This window comes from Opisthocomus hoazin, chromosome 8, assembly GCF_030867145.1.
Source record: "Opisthocomus hoazin isolate bOpiHoa1 chromosome 8, bOpiHoa1.hap1, whole genome shotgun sequence".
NCBI lineage: Eukaryota > Metazoa > Chordata > Aves > Opisthocomiformes > Opisthocomidae > Opisthocomus > Opisthocomus hoazin.
In genome coordinates, this window is record NC_134421.1 from 71,277,721 (window position 1) to 71,298,806 (window position 21,086).

Sequence of the window (21,086 nt, forward strand, 5' to 3'; positions counted from 1 at the left end):
ATTCAGTGGTGGGGAAGGGGATGTATCCCCAGACAGCGTAAATCATCACCAGTCCAAAGTTTACACCATCTGGGGCCTGAGCCCCGAGGAACATTGTTTTCTTTTTACGTTGTGTGATCCATAAAAGCATCTTGATGCCAGGGAGCTGGGCATGTACCAGGGGCTAAAGACAAAACCACTTTATCTCCAAATCTCACTGCAACGTAGACCGCCTGAGTGAGGCTTCATGGAGAGTCAGGCATCAGAAGCAAAACGAGTTGAGGAGCAAATGTGCAGGTAAAACTGTATGGTAGGACTTAAGGGTGTGATGGACACCTGCCTGATGGGCAAGCTCAGATGGCGTTTGCATGACTGCATGAAATTGTGTTTGTTCTTATTAACACCCTGACAAGAAATGACAATAGTCAAAACTTCAGAGAAGGGAGGAAGATTGGGCTGTTTGATCACTGCTTAGAGCAGCGTGAGATAACACAGTGATCAGTCACACCTGAGTCATAACTTTCCTGCACTTTCCATTTCTGGGATGTACTGAGATGACTCTCATGTTAGAGATTCAGGCACTGAGATGCTCCATGCTGTAAGAGGACAGAAGAACTGCACAGGGAGCCTGTCTCTGATCATACTGCCTTCCTCCCTGCCTGCCCTAGTCCCTGCTGGGGTGCAAAAGAAGATCGTTGCTCTTCCTTAATGCAGGCTTCTCCTAGGAGACCACCATTCACAGGGTGGAGAAGCAAGTGAATGTAAACTCAGACAACTGCTTTTACTCATACTCCTGTAGAGCCTTCAGATGCAAGTAGATGGAGGATAGTCTTGGTCAGAGACGAAAGGTGACAGGCCTGAGATCTTTTGCCAACCCCAGAGTGAGCCAGCTGCAGAAAGAACCAGTCATCCCCTTCACAGTGAAAAGATAGAATGGTAGTATGTGAAAGTGAGATCTTTCTGCACAAACTGTCAATGAAGCCACTTTCTGCAGTTATCCCAGAGCCAAAGTCCACTGTAGTAGACGTTAGAACTGTCAGCTTGAGTGATCTCTACTTGTGCAAGTGTCCTCCTCACAGTGCTGCATCCCCAGTTACACTAAACACTCACACACCGCCCTACTACAGAAGTTTTGCAGGCTCTGGCAGGCACCCATGTAGGATGCTGGTTTCCAGCATTTTGGGGAATATGGGTTGAGCAGACGGGATCTTACCAACTTCCCAACACAGTCTTTGCTCTCTCTGCAGAGACTTGCCGTGGGACAGTTGTGATGTGTGAGATGTGTCTGGGGATTCAGTTCAGGATGTCCCTGCCTGCCTCCACCTGACTTAATCTGTATTTTGTCTGTGGGAGACCTTGAGCTTTCCATGTCTCAATGGGGATGGGCATCCAACTCTGCTTGCTCTTCTTGGAGCTGGTCACCTATCAGCCACGTCACGGTCAACTTAACCCCCACCAAGTCATCAGCACAAGAGTCTTTATGGGCCCAGAGAAAAGGTGGACAAGGAGAACTTGTACCACAAAACTCAGGGTTTTGTGGCATAAGAGCCCTTTTCAGACTATGAGGTGTGACACATCCTTGGAACCTGATCTGAGCACATTTGCTCCCTGGGTCTTCAATTGCTCAGTTTTGGTACAAACTACAAACTAGTATAATCCACAGCCCCAGCAGCTGCCCCTGTGATGACTTTCTTCACCAGGCCCTGGGTTCTTACTCCTTATTGATGTCCAGTGTCCTTTTTCTGACCTTGCTTTCTAAATTCAAGCTCCTTCCCTTCATGCCTGGAGCACTCCTCTTGCTCTGTTTTCCTTCTGTATTTATCCCCCTTCAGCACTGTTTGAGAAGTCTCTCATTTCTGATAGGCAAGAAGTTCCACCACAGCCTTTAAGAAAACATTTCTTACCCTCTTCCCCACCCCCACTATGTACCTTGGTGGCAAGTAGTCTTGTCAAGTAGATCTCAGAAACCATCTTGCTACCCCTGTCACCCTCTTTCTGGTCACCGTGCTCATGGTTCTTCACCAAGTGCCACATCTTGACTCCGCTCTCGAGGTCAGGGGTGATCATGGGTGTGCGGGAACGGAGGCTGTCTGGGCTGCCTGTGTAACGGATCATGTTTTCTGCAAAGAGAAATACATGTGTCTCAGCCCTAACAGCACTTGTATTGGGATTAATGGGTTTCACCAAGGAAATATGCTAATGACACACCACCTAATAGAAGTTTTTCATCAGACGGGCAAGAAGAAGACCTCTTCTGTCTGGGCACGGTAGCAGGTAGCTCTCCCACTCAGTATGTGGAGTGGATGCTTATATAGATTCTGGTGTGGGGCTGAGACAATCGCAGCTTGTGAGTCCACCCTGGGGAGATGTTAATCTGGGGCTCCAAAGTGGGAAGACTGTAGCAGTACTGCAACGCTCCTACTCTCAGCAGGCTCTGAATTTCCATCTCAGTATTAAATAAAATTCCATCAACCAATATGTAACATTAGGTAACACAGGTGTATCTCTTGGTGGAATTACAATGTGAGACGCAGAAGCCCCCAAAGCAGCTGTATGGACCAGGCCTTACTAAGAAAGAATAATCTCATGACCAAGGGAATTGCTCAGCAAAGAAAGACAAGCAATGTCAGCCAAGACAGACGTGATGTCATTGTCTACGCTATCAAATTAAATGAGGCTCAGACACTGACTTTGTGTTGGCCATGCCCTTGACCACTTGTCACATTCCCTGGCAAAGCTTTGGCCTGGGACAGGTAGCACTGTCAGTGTCAGGCACTGCCCTGGACTGGTTCAGAGGATAGTACCAGCTACTCATGGCAACCAGTGTGGCTAACTACAATTTGTTTTATGTGCATGGATGTTAGCACGTAGCACCACAAGCTGCTTGGCATTATGACCAGAGAACAGGCCAAGGCCTTTTGTATAGTAATATTGATGTAGCTAAAGTGACCTCTTGCCTAGATCCCCATCCCCAGACTTAGGAGAAGCTGCCTCTCCTCACTCCTTTGGCATCAAAGCATTCCAGTAAGTCCTGCCCAGCCATCCTCTTCACTCTCTGCTCCAAAATCTTGTTTTGACAGAAAGTAAACCACAATCCCAGGCAGGCCCACATGAATTCCCTCTCCTAGCACACCTTTAGCCTCCAAATTTTACCTCCCTTTGCCTCTGAGTGACAGTGTGAGGCATTCCCCTCTCCCTGACCTTCCAGCAATGCTGCAGGATGAGCCTTTTCCAACCATAATTAACAGAAGAGTGTTACACCTTTCAGTAGCAAGATCTGAATCAGCCTCATTAATGCATTACCAATCTCTACATATTAATTATCACATGGAATATTCTTTTTCTCTCTGGATGCTGTTTTCTTAATTGCAATTAACAATCACTTCTGACCCACCACATCTTCCCCTCTCCTTGCATTTTTTCCCACTCCCTCTTCCTGAAAAATCAAATGGCAAAAGAATTAAAGAAATAAAAAAAAATTAACCCCCCTCAAGTCTTCCTTTGCAAAGGTCACTGTGTCTTTCAGTAATTGCAGCACCATGGCAAAGAGGATGAATATTAATAAGGTCTGGTACATTGCTTATGTCCTTGGAGAAAGAGGAGGGGGTCTCCCCTGGACACTGAATAACTGTCCCTTCCCTCAAGCTGATGGGAGTAAGAAGGATTGGAGATGCTTTCATAAGTTAAAAAACAGTAATAAAGTGACATGACAGCTGCATCCAGGTTGGAGAGTAGTTTTGCAGCACTCTGGCTGCACGTTTTGTTTTGCCCTCCGGCATCACCATAGTGAGACACATCCTGGGATGCAATTCTAGGGCAGGAGAGAAAGGTGTGTGGTGGTGTGAGTGAGACTCAGGAGGTCTCTGTATGGGCTCTACAGAATAATTTCCACCTGGTCTGTATTTCACAGCTGTCCAATTCTCAGTTGTCTCATGGGTAAAGTTGGAACAAAAAATCCACTGCCTTGAGACATACTGATATGAGACCTTAGTAAGCTATTTTTATTCTTATTCCAGGTGCATATTCTCTTGGGATAATAATATAGCTGTGTGGAACACGCAACACCCACACAGAGATATAACTGTATACAGGCTATGTCCTGTGTAGATTGTGGCTGCCTGTAGTCCCAGAGGCCTCTCACCTATGCCACAGATTTGTCTTCACAACACACCATGCTCCAAGGACTTTGCCCACCAGAACCACTGAGCTCATTCGGTGTGCAGTGCTTCTGCCTTGTCTCTCCCTGTTCAAACTCCAAGCGTGAGATTCAGTGATCTAAAATATAGGCAGTTAATTATATAGGCTTCTCTCGTCATTCATGAGGGAGGAGAAGTACTTTGCAAGAGCAATCCAACCACTTGCATCAACAGCTTGGACCAGATGCCGCAGTTTTTACATGACTAAATCCTCTCCTCCTGTCAACCCTCAAGCAATCTTACCAACTAGTCTTCTGCCTATCATCCTCTTTGCTGGTGCTCAGTGTCTTGTAACCACCTTGACAATTGGGATCTCTTCTCCAGTGCTCTTGCAATCCATATCAGCACACAAATCCTTACCATACTTGCTGGCTGACGTCCGTGAGACCGTGGAGTTGTTGACTGCATTGTAGGCAGTGACTTGCTTGGAGACTAAAGCTACTACAGATCCATCTGGCACCTGTAGAGAAAATGGGAATTTGTCAATAAGCTTCTGAAAAGTAACTGAGGAGCATGCCAAGGACAGCAAAAATTCAAACCGCAGAAACTGAGCCGTAAACCAGTGTCACTGTAGGCAGGACAGCAGTTTTGGCCCAAAGCTTCAAATGCTTTTTTCAGTGGGTGCATTCGCAAAAAAAGGGACAAAATTTCCTGCTACACCACTAGAAGCCTTGGGCAGTAGGACAACTGATGGCAAATCAGATCCTGCTCCGTTCAGGTCCTGATTCAAAGCCCAGTGATGACAATGTGTGTCCTTGCATTAACCCCGGTAAAGCTGACAGTGCGTTCTTCACAAGGAAACTCTCATGCAGGACATGAGCATGAGAAGAATAAAATCCTCCGATTTCTTTCAAACATCAAGGATGGTACGTTCCATAAGGATAAAAAAACTGTTGTGAAATTTTCTATTCCTTCAACCTTGATTGCAGGTGGTACCTAGGTCCCTAGCTCAGAAATGGTTGTCTACATTTTCCACTATGACTGACCCCATCAACCTCTCCATTCACAGTCTCCCACTTCCATGTGACAAACGCACTGCTGGACTGAAGTGACTACCACAACTTCTTTCTCTTTGCTGTGTCAGAGGGTCTCAGACAGGGGAAAGCAGCAGGTTTGGAGTGGCTGTTCTCCAGGATGTCATGGGGTAGTGTTTCAACAGACAATGGAGCTTTCTGAAAAGAGCCAGACTTTCCATTTCTACATCTAGATGATTTGTGTGGGTCCTGCATCAGAAATGTTAACAAGCCAGAGGCTCAGAAGAGCCATATCAGGAATATCTGTGATAAATAAGACATCATAAAAAGGAGATGGGTGAAAAAAACCTGCTAACAACGTCTAACTCTTGTCGGTGTAATAATAATAATTAGCACTTGCATAGAGTTTTTCATCTTCAAAGCACTGCAGATGCTAATTAAATAGCCCCTCAGCAATCATGGAAGGCATTATTGGCTCTTTGTAGTTTTAGCCCCACACAAAAGATGGGGAAACTGAGGCAACAGGAATATCAGTGTCTGTCCCAGCACGCTCTGTGTCTGCCCTCAGGATAGCCAAGGTGAATGATGTAGAACACCCTGAGCAGCTGAGACCTGTTCTGCCCCAGCTCATCCATAGCTGGAAGCTCATTGCCTGAAGCAAACAACTGGAAAAAGCACAGAAGGGAAAGAAAATTATGCATGATTTGATGGTGAAATAAAATCACCCCTGCTCCCCCTGAAAAAAAGTCTTCTGGAGTCAAACATCAATGCTTCAGTCAATCTGAAGTGAAAAGTTCTGTTTCCTTTTCAAATTATTGCTTGCTGCCTCCTCAGGTCAGCTCTTCAATGAAAAAAAATCTTGTTATGAAACACACATTGCTAAGGTGTGAAGGAGGTAATGACAAAAATGTCAGCATTGGATTAAACCTAATGAGGTGCAGGGTTTTTTTTTTTTTGCTTTAGTTTTTGGCAAGGAGGGAAAGGAGTAGGTGGGGCCTTTTGACCAATACTCCATTTTTCATTAAATGTATCACTTGTGTAAAATATTTTTTGACATCTTTAGCCCTCTCTTATGGATCTTAAAGTCATGCAGAGATGAGTGTCAACAGGATGGATGTACTCAACACAGCAGCTCTGTCCATTTATTGCCCACTCAACTGTTATTTATCTCTGCATCTTAGACAATAATACCGCCCTTCTTCACACTTTCTTAGCTGATCTAGCTTCCACCCATCCTTTCACACAGTTACCTGATAGTGTGCCAGCGTGTTGAGTCTCTTCCAGTCATTCTCTATCTTGGTTGTGATGTCTTCATCCTGAAGGATCATCCTCGCCCCGCTTGCTTGCCGCCACTCTGCAAGGCAAAAAGGGACATTGAACTCTGCTGTGCAGAGCCTCTGATATAGGGAGCAGAGCCCTGGAAAATCCCTGTGTTCATAATCCATGTGGTCATACATGTGCAGGCTGCATCTGTGTAGCAGTGTGTCAGTGATTGCCATTATACTCTGTCAGCTGCCTCCAACCACATACAACATACCAATGCACAAATGTCCAGTGTCCTCTTTCCAGAAGTGAAGAGAAGACAGATGAATCATGAAAGGTTCAGGGAGATGGTTCAGGAAAGTATGCAAAAGTCATAGCCATGCGGCAAAGTTTAGAGTCAAGTCCTAGGTTATCCAGACTGATTTCTTTACCTTTAATAAAATAATATTGCTATCACAAAACAACTTTTCCACAGGAAACACCCAACCCTTTAAAGAGTGACACTATATAGATATCAGAACATAGAGCAGTTGCCTGGAGATGAGAGGTCCAAGGCTATGGTACAGCAGCACAGAGTGGGGACGTCTGTATAGATAAATAAAGCAATGACCAGAGAGCTATTGATCCATTGGCAGAGCTGAATAGTTCAAGGTCTGGTGCTTTATCACCCTCATTATCCACAGTGTTTAACTCTTGACTGACTCCCTGGCTCTGTTCTTCTTCAAATGTGGCTTTTTCCAGGACCAGCCTGTCCTCATGTATGTTAGCCATCCCCATGGGATAGGAGCAAATGAATGTGTCAGGGCTAGAACTTCTTCCTTGGTCCTCTTTCCTTCAGCAACACAGACACAGCCTTTACTGACACCTGAGACATGTCTACCTGCCAAGACTGAACCACAGAGAGGGCTCCGCTGGGCAGAGAAGTGTCTTGTTCAGCACAGCACCAGACCCTGTGTACTGGGCTCCGTTCAGCTCCATTAGCGCTTGTTTCTTGCTACTCACATCCAGAAGTGATGGAGAGCAGGAAGCCCTTAGCTTTCGGCACAGCAGAGGAACAATGGGGAGAAGAGCCAGTGACAGAACCAACCCCCTTCTCCATGGAGCATGTAATCTCTACTAGCCTTCAGCGGCATGTGAGCAGAAGGGCTTCAGTTTCTGACAACCTCCCGTTCTCCAGATTCCACCCCAGAATGCACAATGCTTCTCTCTTTCTGCAGGACTGGAGCATCCCGTCACTTCTCAGGATACACCTTTTGCTCAAATCTTGAAGAATGCTCCATGTGGAGGGCTGTAACAGCTTTCCCCACAGAAGGGTCACAGACTTGCCTATAGGCAAGGAACACATAAACCTGACAAAAAGGAGAGAAGTATAGTATCTCCTGGTGACACCAGGGAAAGCTGTAGCTTAACCACAGACAACCTGGACCATCTCAAACTTCCTTTTTGGTTGTCATCTTTCAGTCACAGTGACTCAGCCACACACAGTTTAGCCAGAGCTGAAGCAGAAAGTCTATTCTTTTGTGATAGTTCATTAAAATTAACTTATGGATATGAAGACAGTACCTGCCACACCTGCTTATTTCTCCTAATATAAAAATGCAAGGACCGTTACAAGTTTCTTTTGGTTTCAGCAGTTTTCTTATCACATAATTAAAATGTATTGGAAACTGCCCTTGCCTTTATTATTCATTTAAATTAGCAGGAAGAGGTCAGCTGCTGTGTTTATTGCTGGGTGTTACTTTGGCTGGAGATACTCACAGAGTAAGCAAAGGTTATGTTGGCTAAGCACTGATGCTGAACTGCCCTTCATTTACTCCAGCTCCTTAGATCCTCACCTACATTATCCTTGTGATCTCCAAGGATGACGTTCTCTGTTCATTCCCACCTGGACCGAATTCCTGGAAGTTAACTGGTCTCAGAGATTGCTTAGAAGAGCACAAAATACTGAAGTTTGGGTTAGGCTGGGAAATGGTGCTCTTACAAAGTGCCCCACTGAGTGTCACAGAATGCTACTGTCACAGAATGTGTCTTAGTGCCTTCCTCATGTTCTCTTGGGGACAGTGTCTTTGACCTCTCTCCTTCAGGGCTCTGCATGTTCCTATGGCCCTCCTCTCTTCTGACTCATCTTTGAGGAGGGAGGCACACTCATGTAGTGTTTTGGGAGGCATGTGCAGGTTCTCAGTGTTGCACTTGACTCTGAGATGAAGGGTAGGCACAGCTTTCTTCATTCTGTGCTTCATTTGTATTCAAGGGCTGGACAAGGTCCTCAGAGCAGGGGAAGCTTTCCCTCTGCTCCAGGGGAGCTGGGGACATTGTGGAATGTCCCCTCGAGCCCTTTGTGCTCCTGCACAAACACAGTGGATTGCCATGCCTTGGCCTTCCTGCAGAAAGGGACCGTGTGAGGAAGAGGAAGGGCCAGTCTGACTCAGCTCAAGACTCACTCCTGAGCAAGACATCAGGGAAAATGCTCTGCAGGGCTGGTTCAGAGCATCTGGCTTCATTTTTTAGCCTGTTTGCCCTGAGCCAACACAAATCACTTCATCGTGCATCTGAGCAATGACAGGGAAAGGACCCCCAGTTGTGGTCCCCCAACTCTTCCTAGTCTCACAAGAGCACTGCAGGCTCCTCTTCTCCATGAGTGGCTGCTGAGATGGTCACACACACCCTGATCTGAAAGGAAATGCAATGGCTAGGAGCAAGGGAAGGGGAAGGGATGGCGCAAAGGAGGAAAAGGTGACCCCGACATCCATATTCACAGCACTAAGTGAAAACTGTTAGCTTTGTCCTCGCTGGCAGCACCCTGTCCCCTCCCTCATCAGATCTGCGCACTCCTCTGCGAGCCGGCACAAAGGAGAGACACACTCCAATCCAATTTGTTACATTTCCACCTTCCGGAGAGAGAGAGGGAGACGGGGAGGGAGGTAAAAAATCCCATTATCTTTATCAAGCCTTCCAATCAGGAGCAGTGGTAAATGCAAACTCAGGAGACAGCTGCTGTGAAGCCTTTATATTTCATTCAGCAGATAGTGTATCTTTTTATTGCATGCAGGAATTACTTCTTTTTTTTTTTCTTTTTTTTTCTTTTTTTTAAGAAACAACCTTTCTGTTCGATTGACTGGGGAAAAGGAAATTCCGGAGGTCTTTGACAAAGACGTGCTTCTTTGAGCTGTAGCAATGCCTGGCTAGGGAATGACCCTATGGGGAGATGGGAGATGGGGAGACATCCTGAACCTCAAATCCTACAGAAAATGTTACACCTCCCTCATGTCTTCTCTCTGATTTGAATCACCCTGAAGATGTCCATTGCACAAGGGAGAAAAGTGCAGCTGAGAGAACATTTTTCAGGAGCAATTCAAATACCCATGTGGATGGAAGACCTGCCAGCTCACTCCATGTGCTTTCATCTGAGCTAGTGGTCCATTGCTCCATCTGTACAGGCACTTCTATGTCATGATGCACACAATCCATTTCAGTCAACGGTTTGCGCCATATGCTGTGATTCCCACCCTTTTCCTAAAGACCCCAAGTCTCCCAAGAAGGACTGTGAAGCAATTCGTGGCTCACTGTGCACGGCAATGGCATGTGGAACAAATGCATGTGGCTTACCCAGGCTTAATGCCTATTTTATGATTACTTGTGCTCATGAGGGATTAGTCTGAAGAGCTGGGGGGCTGTTTTTAGTCCTATGAGTATTTTTTCACTACCCATGGTAGTGAAAATATATAGGAAATAGCAGAATAAACCCTTTGTCTGTGTGCTGCTGACACCAGTAAAACCAGGTGGGTAGGAAACAAAAATGGGTACATGTCCAGTAAGTGATGAGCTCTAGAAAGAGAGGAGAAACCAATCTCTGCTTCTGGGGTGGAGAAAGGACCACCATGGTTGGGGAAAAAAAGTTAATATGAGAACACGTAGACAAAAGATGCCTGGGAAATATTTCATCCTGTATATGCGAGTTGTCTGCCTTATTGTATACATACCAGTTAGATCCAGTTTAAATGACTCTTACAGGTTGAACTGCTCATCCCAGTACTGCACAGCTGGTGAGGCAGTGAAAGCTTGCCTGACATCGTCTGCAATGAGCCTGAGACAGCATCACTGAGCACAGGGCAGTCAACCTGGCAGCTCCCATCACCTCAGCAGTCCATTTCAGAAAAGCAGTCGAACCACAGGGAAGAAGTGAATGCCTCAGCATGAAGCCAAATTCCTGTTTTGTGATCCTCACACCCTAATGCTTTCCCAAAGATGGGGTATTTTATTTATGGCAAGGGCTTTAAAAAATAATAATAACAAAAATAGCCACTGCAGAAAGAAGCCTTTACTCAGAGGGCTGCAATTTGGGTTTTGGACTAAAATGTAACCTCAGGGTGTCCAAAATAAGTGCTTTCAGCTGACAACCTCCTCCATGAGTTGTCTGGGTAACTGCAAAACATTATGACATTTGCGACACATACAAGTCACTCTGCCTGCAGCTACCCTGCATTTAACAACTCAGAATAACTCATTAGCTTGTTTGCTTTCTTCCATGTGAACAATCTGGCCTTAGTACGGACAGAAAGCCCAGAAAATTGTAATGGTAACAGAAAACGCTGTTGCTGTTTAGAAAACCACCGATTTCAAGGCCAGATTACAGTCATCTGCTCTGAACTACTGTTTAGCACGGGCTGGCAGAGCTGATCCAGCCGCCTTTGCAGTTCTGAGCATTCAGCCTGTGGCAGGTCGATCCTGAGAGCCCCGCGCTGCTGCTTTCTAACGGCCAGCGGTGCTTTCTGCTCTCCCCTTGCTGCCTTCACCGTCACTGAAGGCTGCCAGGTGCCAACAAACATCTTTCCCAGCGAAGAGGCTGGGCTGGAGCTGTGGCTTGACAGTGCGTATCCTCTTGCTCCTGCTTCACCCATGCCAGCCCTGCTCCTCCCACCTTGTTAGCTGCTGTGCTAAAGAAGCCTGCAACTATATTGCTGCTGGCAAGACTCTGTTACTAGATAAGGGTTTTTTTTACATTTTGTTTTAGGTTTTTTTTTTTCTCAGTTGCATCATCAACGGTATTGGCCAAAGAGCTGCTCATTAAGCAGTCTCCTGTCAGTATGGACAAGTCTGGCCTGAGGGGTGCACACACTCATAAAATACTTTCTGGAACTTGCTGGTCCTCAGCACCACTCAGCTGGTCAATATTTCTCAAAACAGCAACAGTCCTGGATGCAAAATTTTCAGGCTCCAGCTGTGACCCCGCACATACACACTTCTGTATCTGTGAGTTGTCAAATCTCCGATAAAATCCGAGGACTCCAGTTTATCCCTGGTATTTCATAGAATCATAGAATCATAGAATGGTAAGGGTTGGAAGGGACCTTAAAAATCATCTGGTTCCATCCCCCAGCCATGAGCAGGGACATCTTCCACTAGACCAGGTTGCTCAGAGCTCCATCCAACCTGGCCTTGAACACTGCCAGGGAGGGGGCAGCCACAGCTTCTCTGGGCAACCTGGGCCAGTGTTTCACCACCCTCATGGGGAAGAATTTCTCCTGAATATCTAATCTAAATCTGCCCTCTTTTAGTTTACAGCCATTCCCCCTTGTCCTGTCACTACACACCCTTGTGAAAAGTCCCTCTCCACGTATTTGTAACATGCAGGTAAAGATCCTGCCTCCCAATATGGATACATCATTCAGCCCCACAGCAGAATAAACTACTTCCCAGTCACACCCAATCAGGGATCTGAATGCAATGGGCTCTGTGGCCACCATCCAGCACCGGAGAGGTCAAGAGATGTGGCTGTAAACTCCACTCCTCCAGTCTGCTGTGCCCTGGCACCCTGCCCCGCCTGCCCTCATGCTCACCCTTGCACTCATCGTTCTCCTGCTGACTCACAGCAGCTCCAAAATCATCCTGGGTCCTTTCTTGACGAAGTATATGATCTGTTCTTTATTGATGCTGTTTTTGGCAGCTTGTTTTATTGTTTTAACTGCCTTTCATGAGCAGGAATCTTACTGTAATTTCTGTCAGGAACCCCCTCCTCCCCTACACATACACACACACATATAGACACTTAACTTTAATCCCTGACCTCTCATTCCTCTCTCTGTTATTGCTGTGAATTTTTTCTTGGTGTCAGTCCATTCCTTCTCCTTTTGCTTCCTCTGCTACTTTCCTAGGTTTTACAGACTCCACCATTTTCCACTCAAGTCTCTTTCACCAAAGGTCACTGAGGACAAATTCTGGCAGATACAGCCTCAGTACAGTCCCCACCTCCCTACCAGACACCTCAACAATGCCCTGAGCAGATTTTTCTACATTCTTTCATAGTAGCCTCCAGGTGCAGTATAACTTCTGCCTCTGGACCCCACCTTCAGACATCTTACTCCTCCCAGCATCCCTGCTCCAGATTTTGGGCAGAAATAGATTTTGGCTTCAGAGGCACTCCTGCACTGGGGTGTACATCTGCCTGTGTGCCCCACAGATCAAAAGATCAACTGCCTAGAAATGCAAGTGAAGCTGGTGCAGCTCTTTCCACCCTCCAAGCACAGCAATGGACGGAGCAAACCACTGAGAAAAAGAACATGAACAGAAGGACTAGTGTTTGCTGAAGACCCACAAGTCTTTTGCAGAAAGGAAACCTCAGAGCAGCAGCTCCCAGCCCTGCTGTTGGTGGTGGGGTGCTGGCAAGAGAGGGAAGCAGTCAGGGAGGATATAGATCCCACTGAATGGAGGATGCTTCATCGCCTTTCCTGTGCTGGCACAAGGAGTAATTAATACTGCTTGGGCTGTGACTATCTCAGCAAGAAGATGTACATAATCCAAACCCTCACTACTGAGAGAAGCGATAGGAATAAATATCTGCAGCCTGAACACTGTTGACAACACCACTGTGGGCACTTGGTGCTCTTTTACAAGGGGTCTTTGGCAGAACACTGAGAATAGACCCAGTCACGCCTTTTCCATGCCCTTGTCCAAGCTGAATGCTGTGGGCAGAAAAACAGCATGCCTGCTGGTTTTTTCAAGTCCTCAAGGCCGAAAATCTCATAGACCAGGAGAACATGCATCAGTTTAATCACTCTGTTCTGCCCTCTCACCATTGGAGCTCCTCTGCCTTGCACAAGCATCCAGGGTACACCCAGTCTGGAGACTTAACACTTGCCCCAACAAACTGTGTCTAGATCTTGTTTGGCTGTCTCCCGTCTGCCCTCTCCCCCCTGCCCAGGGGCAATCAGGGCCCATTGTGCACTCACATACCCAAGTCCATATCAGCAGCTTTGGGCCGGTGGGAGCAGGGGACATTCTTGAAGATAGCATCAAGGATCTTCTCCTTGACTTGCGTGATGGTGTCACAGTTCAGGATTTTCACCGGGATCTCGGAGCTGTTCACGTTGTCTGGGTTCACGCAGCTCAGGACCTGAAAGAGATGCAGTGAGACCCACCGTGCATTTCGCAGCAGCACAAGTACACTGTGACCACCCTTTTGCAGCCATCTTGTTGCAGATCCCTATGTCCTACAAGCCGGAGGGATCTAGGGTGCAATAAGGTGGACAATGCTTACCAGGAGTGTTTCCTTCTTTGAGAGGGAGCAGAGATCTGGTTTCACACAGTGGGATTGAATCCATCCATGCCTGTGCTGCTCTCAACCCCTTACCACTGCCTGAGTACAGTGAATTAAACGTAACTCAGAATTTGGCTCTCAGCTAAGTGCAGTGGGCTCCCAGATGTTGCACCCGGTGACCTGGAGCTGATGTGAAGGTTTTTCTGAACTTGTGTCTCAAGCCCACTTGTCTTTGTGAGGTGAAACTATTATACCTGTGGGAACAGCCCCGTATATTTGAGCTTCATCTCTTTGGTATCTTTGCTATAGTAATAACAGAAAGCCCATGAGTATCAGCTCAGGTTCTGGTACTTTCAGTAAAAATGGCGTTCACTTAAATGGTACAAGACAATGGCCATTGACACACTCGTTTCATAAAAACCATTAAAAACGTAATCAGGCCTGACACTGTCTGGAGCTGAACTGATATCCAAAGGGTTCCTGAGAACTTTCCTTGGCCTCTTATCTATTCCCTGCTCCTCAGAGAGCTAGAAAGGTGACCTAATTCAGTAGTGACCTCCTTGCATTGCCACCTGACTTGGACAATTCAGGTAAAAGCACTCTTCAGTCTCTCAGACTTCAGTTTGTCCACCTTCTGCATAGCCATGGGACTGACCAAGACCCTCCTCAGAAAAATGTTATTAATTTGAAATGCAGGGCTTCTTAAAAAAAGACACACAAGACAATAACTTCTGCTTTGACATAAAGAACAAGAAAATTGACCCAAGTAGAGTCCTCTCATTTCCCAGAAGGAGAATATAATTTTCTCCAAAGACTCTGTCCAAGACCAAATGCAAAGCATATGGGGTGGAGAGGGAGGGATACCTTAAACACATACACGCTGTGTATGTTTAACATACACACACTATATGTGTTTAACAGCAATCTGCCTGCTAATTCTTGGCCATGTGTATGTTGAGCATTCTGGTCTTTTCTGGTTAGAAGTGTGCGAAGTCTATAAACTTTTATGAACTTCGCACACCTTTGTGCTTGGAAGGAGTGTTCAGTGATGCTCCTGGCAACATATTGTCATTAAATGTTCCTGTACCACTTTTAAAAGTGCAGACATGTTAGTTTTGATGACTTAGACAAATTCTACCTTGACTGTAAATTCCCTTATATAGTACTTAACAGGTATTGGACTCTCCATCACTTTTCATCTTAACCTACTAAGACGTGGTGGGATCTCAAAGTGGCTTGAAACTGGGTGATATCATATTGGCATAATTACATATTGGTTCACCAGTCTCCCTTTGGTGCTGTTGTGCTCAGCTAAGGGGGACTTGCGAAGATGTTGCTTACAAAGAGCTCTGTGATCTTTCCGGATGAAAGGGGAGATGTAAATATGTGATATTGATTAGATCATAATGCTATTATTTATATGTCGCTTCCAGGAGTATTGAAGAAGCATCAATTCAGATAATAACAACAACAGCAGAGATTCACAGTTCTGTGACACCTTTCATCTCAAAGGATCACAGAACTATACATAAAAAGCACTGTTGAAATGCATCCCATGTTGAGGTTATTAGTTGTCCCCCTCCCATTACGCATCTGTAGGGAGATGAAGCAGTGATGGCAGGCTAGGACAGCTCTTTTGAGAGTGTTATGGGGGTCACGCATGGTTCTTGAGACCAACTGACTCTGCAGGTCTCAGTCATCTGAGCTCAGCTAAGGTAAACTGAGCCGATATCAGTCAAAGAAAGCTCTGCAGTGTGATTCAGCTGTGATGCAGACACTGGGGGTTCAGTTCAGTTCCCCATGGAGGCGCTTAGTGATATTTAAAATAATCTGGGCTACCCTACCAGGCATCCAGCTGCTGGTCCAGAACGGCCAATATCTCCTACAGGTGCTGACCAGTGCCCACCATTCCAGTACCCACCATGCAATGCAAACCATCATCTAGCTGGAAGCTGACAATGGTGATTTGCTCTTCTAGCTTGGTTGTCCTTGAATTTTACAGTGTGCCAACTTTGGAAGGTGGCAGAAAAACCCTGCCTCAGTAAGCCCCGATCATTCATGTCCCGACTATAGTAGTCTTTGGTTTCCTCTTTTCCAGCTCAGCTGGAAGAAGCAGGGGTAGGGAAGGCAGTATTTCAAAGGGCTGTGCAGAGAGAGGTTTGCTTTTGGTGGTCTGCAGCGTAGAGAGTGGCAGCTGGTAGTAGCTGCCAACTCCTGGACACCAGTGTGTTCCTTTTAATGACAGTCAAGATGCTCCTTTCAACATTTTAGGTAATTCAACCATAGTTTATAGAAACCAAGAGCCTTCCTAGAGCACAGTAGCTTTGACATATATGCCCCAGGCTCCACATCAACTATCAGCTGGCATTTTCCAACTATTCTCTTGTGGAGCACTAAACTTTTCTCAGTACAAAGACTTCAGGAATTTTGTAGGGTGCACCTGTGTATTGCACACACTAAGTAGCTATTCTTTGGAAATTGTCATGGGTCCTATAGAAGTCAGCTTTACACCGCAGTGAAAATCTCTGCTCTCCTTCCAACAGACTGGAGCTCCTAATTGTATTGAGGTGTTTGCAATGAAGTGAGAGATTCCTACCACTTCCATGGGAATCTTCCCAAGGGTTTCCTCTATTCTTGCCCCAGCTTTCTGTAGATTGCCCCTGGTAGGAGGTGATCAGCAGAAAAATTCTAAGCATTGGCTTCATCCATTTAGCAGAGTTTAGGTGTTCCAGTCTCACTGGAAGAGTAAATTTTGCCCTGTGCTTCACCCAGGGCTGTCCTCCTAACAACCAGTGTAAAAGACAGGGAACAGGTCCCATTGCTCCTGCAGTGCTGCCCACCTATGTCAACAAAATCTTTGATGTCAACAGGTGAGAAACAGACTCTTGAGATGATCTGTGTTGCATTCCTGCATGATCGGTCACCCTAAGGGAACTTTTGGGATGCTGTTGTCCTGAACACATTCAGTGTTACTGCCCCACCGCACCTTCCTTTCAGCCCTGTGGTGCAGAGCTAGCAAGGTGGATGAAGGGGAGAAGACACTTCAGTGTCAGTCAAGAAGATGCTGAATTTATTTCTGCTGTGAGCTCACCAGCACTTGGCACTGCTGTTTGGTCATGCATTGAGGTCAGTGTCAGTGTAGTGTAAGGACAGTGCCCGTTGTGAGGTCAACATGGAAAGGTATGGGACTCGGAGTCAGCGAAGAAGTAATCTCTGAGCCTTGCTTTCCCACCAACTGCGTGTGACCTTGTGGCATGTCATGTCACTGCATTTGTGTTTATTGACCTTTTTCTACATCTTTGGGCTTTGTTTGTCGGATAGCCCTTCCAGCCATGAACTGTCTCTAAGTGTGTATGTACATGCAATGCTCAGCACGGCTAAGCCCTGATCTGCACTATGGATTACTGGCATTTAAATAATAAAGGCACAGCTTGTGATTACTCATAAGGAGAGCCTGGCTCTGAGTTCTCTGCAGTGTTTTAGTGGTCTGCCCTGGTCTGACCAGAACATCACTACGGTTTCTGTCCTGGGGACAGACATCTTTCTCTCTATTCTAGACTGGGCTAAGGAAGGTCCAAGGTGGCTAGCACACAGTGAGGCTTGGCAGTGAGCAAGGAGAAGAAAGATCTGCAACGACGCCAAGCATGGGAGAGCCTTTATGTCTTGATAGTGTCTTCCTCCCTGCCACCAAAATTCCCTGAAAAGCTTTAACCAAAGGCAGCTCAAAATATCTTTATCCACGTGGAATATGTTGTCAGGAGAGATGATCTGATTAGGCTTTCAACACTGGAGCTGCTGAGGTGTGAAGGGACCACGCAGAGCATGCCACTGCTCAAGATGTACAGGTCAGCTCCCACCTACCACCCCCAAGCACTAATTAGCCAATACTTTTCACAGTTTCTGACACACATCAAGGTCTTTGCTCCCCTGCATTATTTGTATTAACTGAAATAAAGCTGACACAGGAGATGAATGGTCTTTCATCTCTTAGTAACAGCAGAGCAGTGGCTGTAGGGAGCAAGATTTTGCATCTAGACTCTGGTTTGGTGAATGGCTAAAAAGTCATGGATTCTGGCAAAGGCAGATGGCAGTCAGCAGGGTTGAGATCTTCCTGTCTCACAGATGGAATAATCTAGCTGGGTTTTTAATAACACTGCAGACCAGAGATGATGAGCATCCACTATTAGCAAAGACATTAACACAAGAGGGTATCTCTCTGAGGTATACAGCTTGGGACAAGACCTACTGTTTAGCTGCAATGCATTTATTCTAGCAAATCACATCTGTAACTAGCTCAGTTTCTCCTGGACTGAAAAGTCCCCTGTAAGCACAGAAATAGTAATAGACTACAAAGACTCTAGGACACTGAGGGTAGTTTCCTTGGACAACTGTAGGACCTGGCAGCCAGTTGGAGCTATCTGGTTTGGAAAGAAATCAGACTGAAACCATCTAAATTTATTGAATGATGTGTGTCCCATAAAATCAGTAATTCCAGATGTTTGAAATTGCTCTGTCTTCTTTTTTTCTCCCTGGATAAGTCAATTTCTTTGGATTCACTTTTCACTTAAACCATATTCAAAATCATGACTTAAAATATTTTTTCATGATTAATGAAGGGTAAAGAATAAATGCCTTCCAAAAGAAGCCTTGGCTTTGTCTTCCTGGAATAATGGCAATAAACCGCCTGTTTCAATATGCCACGCTGCTGGAATTGTGATTTAACTCAGTCAAGCAATTATATAGGACTCATGAAATGTGAACAACCCAATGAATTTTATCCACACACACTGCAAACTCACAGGGGTGACCAGGTGCAATTGGTAGAGAGCAGAAGATATTGAGGGAATTCCTATATTACATTTACTGCATCGGTTCTTACTTTATTTCTTTACGATATATTTTGAATAAAAGATGACCAACTGCTTAAGGAAGGCAGAGGAAGGACAAAATAAAACAGAAATAAAGAGAAACAGAAAGGAAGAACAATCCTTTTCTTATTCCGCTTCTTCTTAATCTCCTCCGCCGAAACTGATCTCTGTAAATCTGCTGAGATTCCTATCGGGATAGATTTGTCTGCTCTTGAGATGTAAGAGGGAGAGCTGATTAACATCAAACAACACAAAGCGAATGGAAGAGAGCTTTGTTCAGGCTGATGTATAATTACGACCCTTTGCTGGCTGCTTTATATCCAGCCTAAAAGGATCGGAGGGATTTTCTTTGGTGAAAGCGATCACTCTGCCTGCATTTTGCTTCCTTTTGCTCACTCTCTCCGTGTGAGATCAGGCCTCCAAATTGCTAGAAAGCCACATGTAAGAGAAAAGAAGCACTATGCTGCTGTTTTAATAGGAAAGTGACGTATTTAATATGCAAAATAGAATTGTGGTCTTATTCAATAATAAAGTCTACCCTGTTCTCAGACTTGGATTCCATCAAAGCTCAGCTCTAGATTGTCTGTAGTTACTGAAGAAAAGTAGGCATTTCCAGCATCAGCCCACCTGAGATAAGGTCAAAGACAGGTCAAGGAACTAACATCAACTGGATGCAGCTCTCAAAGCCAGCTAAAGCTGAGTGAGGAGAATGTCCCTCAACTGAAGATGCAAATAAAATAATCTGATGGTTTCAGAGCATATTCTGACCATCCTAAAGTGTGGGGTTGGGGTTTTCTGTGAAACAAAGACGTAGGAAATAAAAGAATTACAAGGGTGATTGAAGAGTTGGAAAGTATTCTTCATCCTACAGAGACTTGGAAGCTCAGTGGATTTAGTGTATCCAGGAAAAAGTGAAGGCCCGTAAGCACTTACACTAAGACATATCTAATGCTCTTTAATCAATGCTCTTTAATCAAGCAGAAAAAAGGGGTAATCTCAGAGCAGAAGTTAAAGCTGGATATATGCAATGCACAAATAAACAGTATATCAGTCACCATTCAGACAGTTACATTTTGAATCGAATGACTCAATGGCAGGGATTAATTTTCTTTCCCTTAAAATCTTTAAATCAAGTTCATTTTTCTTTGACTTGTGCTTGCTCAAGAGGAATGGCTGCATCAGTTCTAGCAAAGATCTAATAGATCCCTTCACTGTGTGCTTCCAACATATTCCCTGATGCAGAAATCTTTGCTGGAGAAACAGATTACTCTTTCCTAGCAAGGATTATTCTAGAGAAGATTCTTGCAATATAGCCTTATAAAAAGTATTTTTGCTGTCACTAGCAGAAGGTCATGGGCTTCACACTGGCCCAACACAACAAGGTCTTAGGACATCTTTGGGCTTGCCATGCCCTGAGCTGGATGTCCCTGTGATCACAAATGTCCCGTGGCCAAGGGTCTTGTGCCTGATGTGCCTGAGCTCAGCACTGGGGACATTCTGCATGGCCAAGCGCTGCTGGCCTGGGCATGTACTGCCCAGGAAACACCAGCCCTGTATGTGCCTGGTCTGGAGCTGGGCAGCTCTGCCTCTGGCCCTGGAGACCAGGGAGAAGGGAGGAGGTGGAGGGGAGATGGGGATGAAGATAGCCCTGGGGAGACTGAAGATTGAGGAGGAAGAAACCTCACCATGGACATCAGACTTCCGATGAAGAGCTCGGAGTGATGACATCTTGCAGTGACAACCCCACCTTTCTGCTCTAGGAAGACTGTTACCTTTGACTCACAGCTCAGAGGGATATTGTAAGGGTGGACATCACTCCAGGGAAAAGACATAGATATTAGGGACTGTTTTGTCTAACAGAACAGAGTAAATTGCCCATATCTATTGTCTTCACAATCAAAAGCATATTCAAGACACAAGGTTCATGCTTGTCTTCCAGTGTTCCTGGACCTCACCTAATCCAAGCAATCGTAAAGGACTGGCACCATCAGCCTGCCCTGCCATGAGTGCAGATACTCTGAGCATGGGACAGAGCACAATGGAAGCAACTTGGAAGCAGCCGTCTTTGCAAACACGCTTTGCAAGCAGATTCTTCAGCGACAAACCTTGCCATGTTAGGGCATGCGACCAGTCAGTCTTCAGCAGTTACCCTGCTGAGTTGCAAGAACAACTTGTCCTCTGGGACAGCATGCCCGTCACTGGCCCATCACTGGCCTCTTTTCTCTAAATCCCCATAAACTCCTATGAGAAGCCCATAAGAAGGTGCTCAGAG

At 45.7% G+C, this 21,086-nt stretch overlaps 1 protein-coding gene across 1 annotated transcript in view; it reads right to left on the reverse strand.

The window, feature by feature from the left end:
* The window catches only part of PLXNA4 (plexin A4), a 472,600-nt gene that overhangs the window by 22,522 nt on the left and 428,992 nt on the right, over window positions 1–21,086 (reverse strand). Inside the window, exons 25-28 of the mRNA XM_075429543.1 lie at window positions 13,643–13,802; window positions 6,400–6,503; window positions 4,536–4,635; window positions 1,909–2,099 (exon numbers count right to left, since the gene is read on the reverse strand). Coding sequence (XP_075285658.1) covers window positions 1,909–2,099; window positions 4,536–4,635; window positions 6,400–6,503; window positions 13,643–13,802 — 555 coding nt within the window. The remainder of the gene's footprint in view (window positions 1–1,908; window positions 2,100–4,535; window positions 4,636–6,399; window positions 6,504–13,642; window positions 13,803–21,086) is intronic.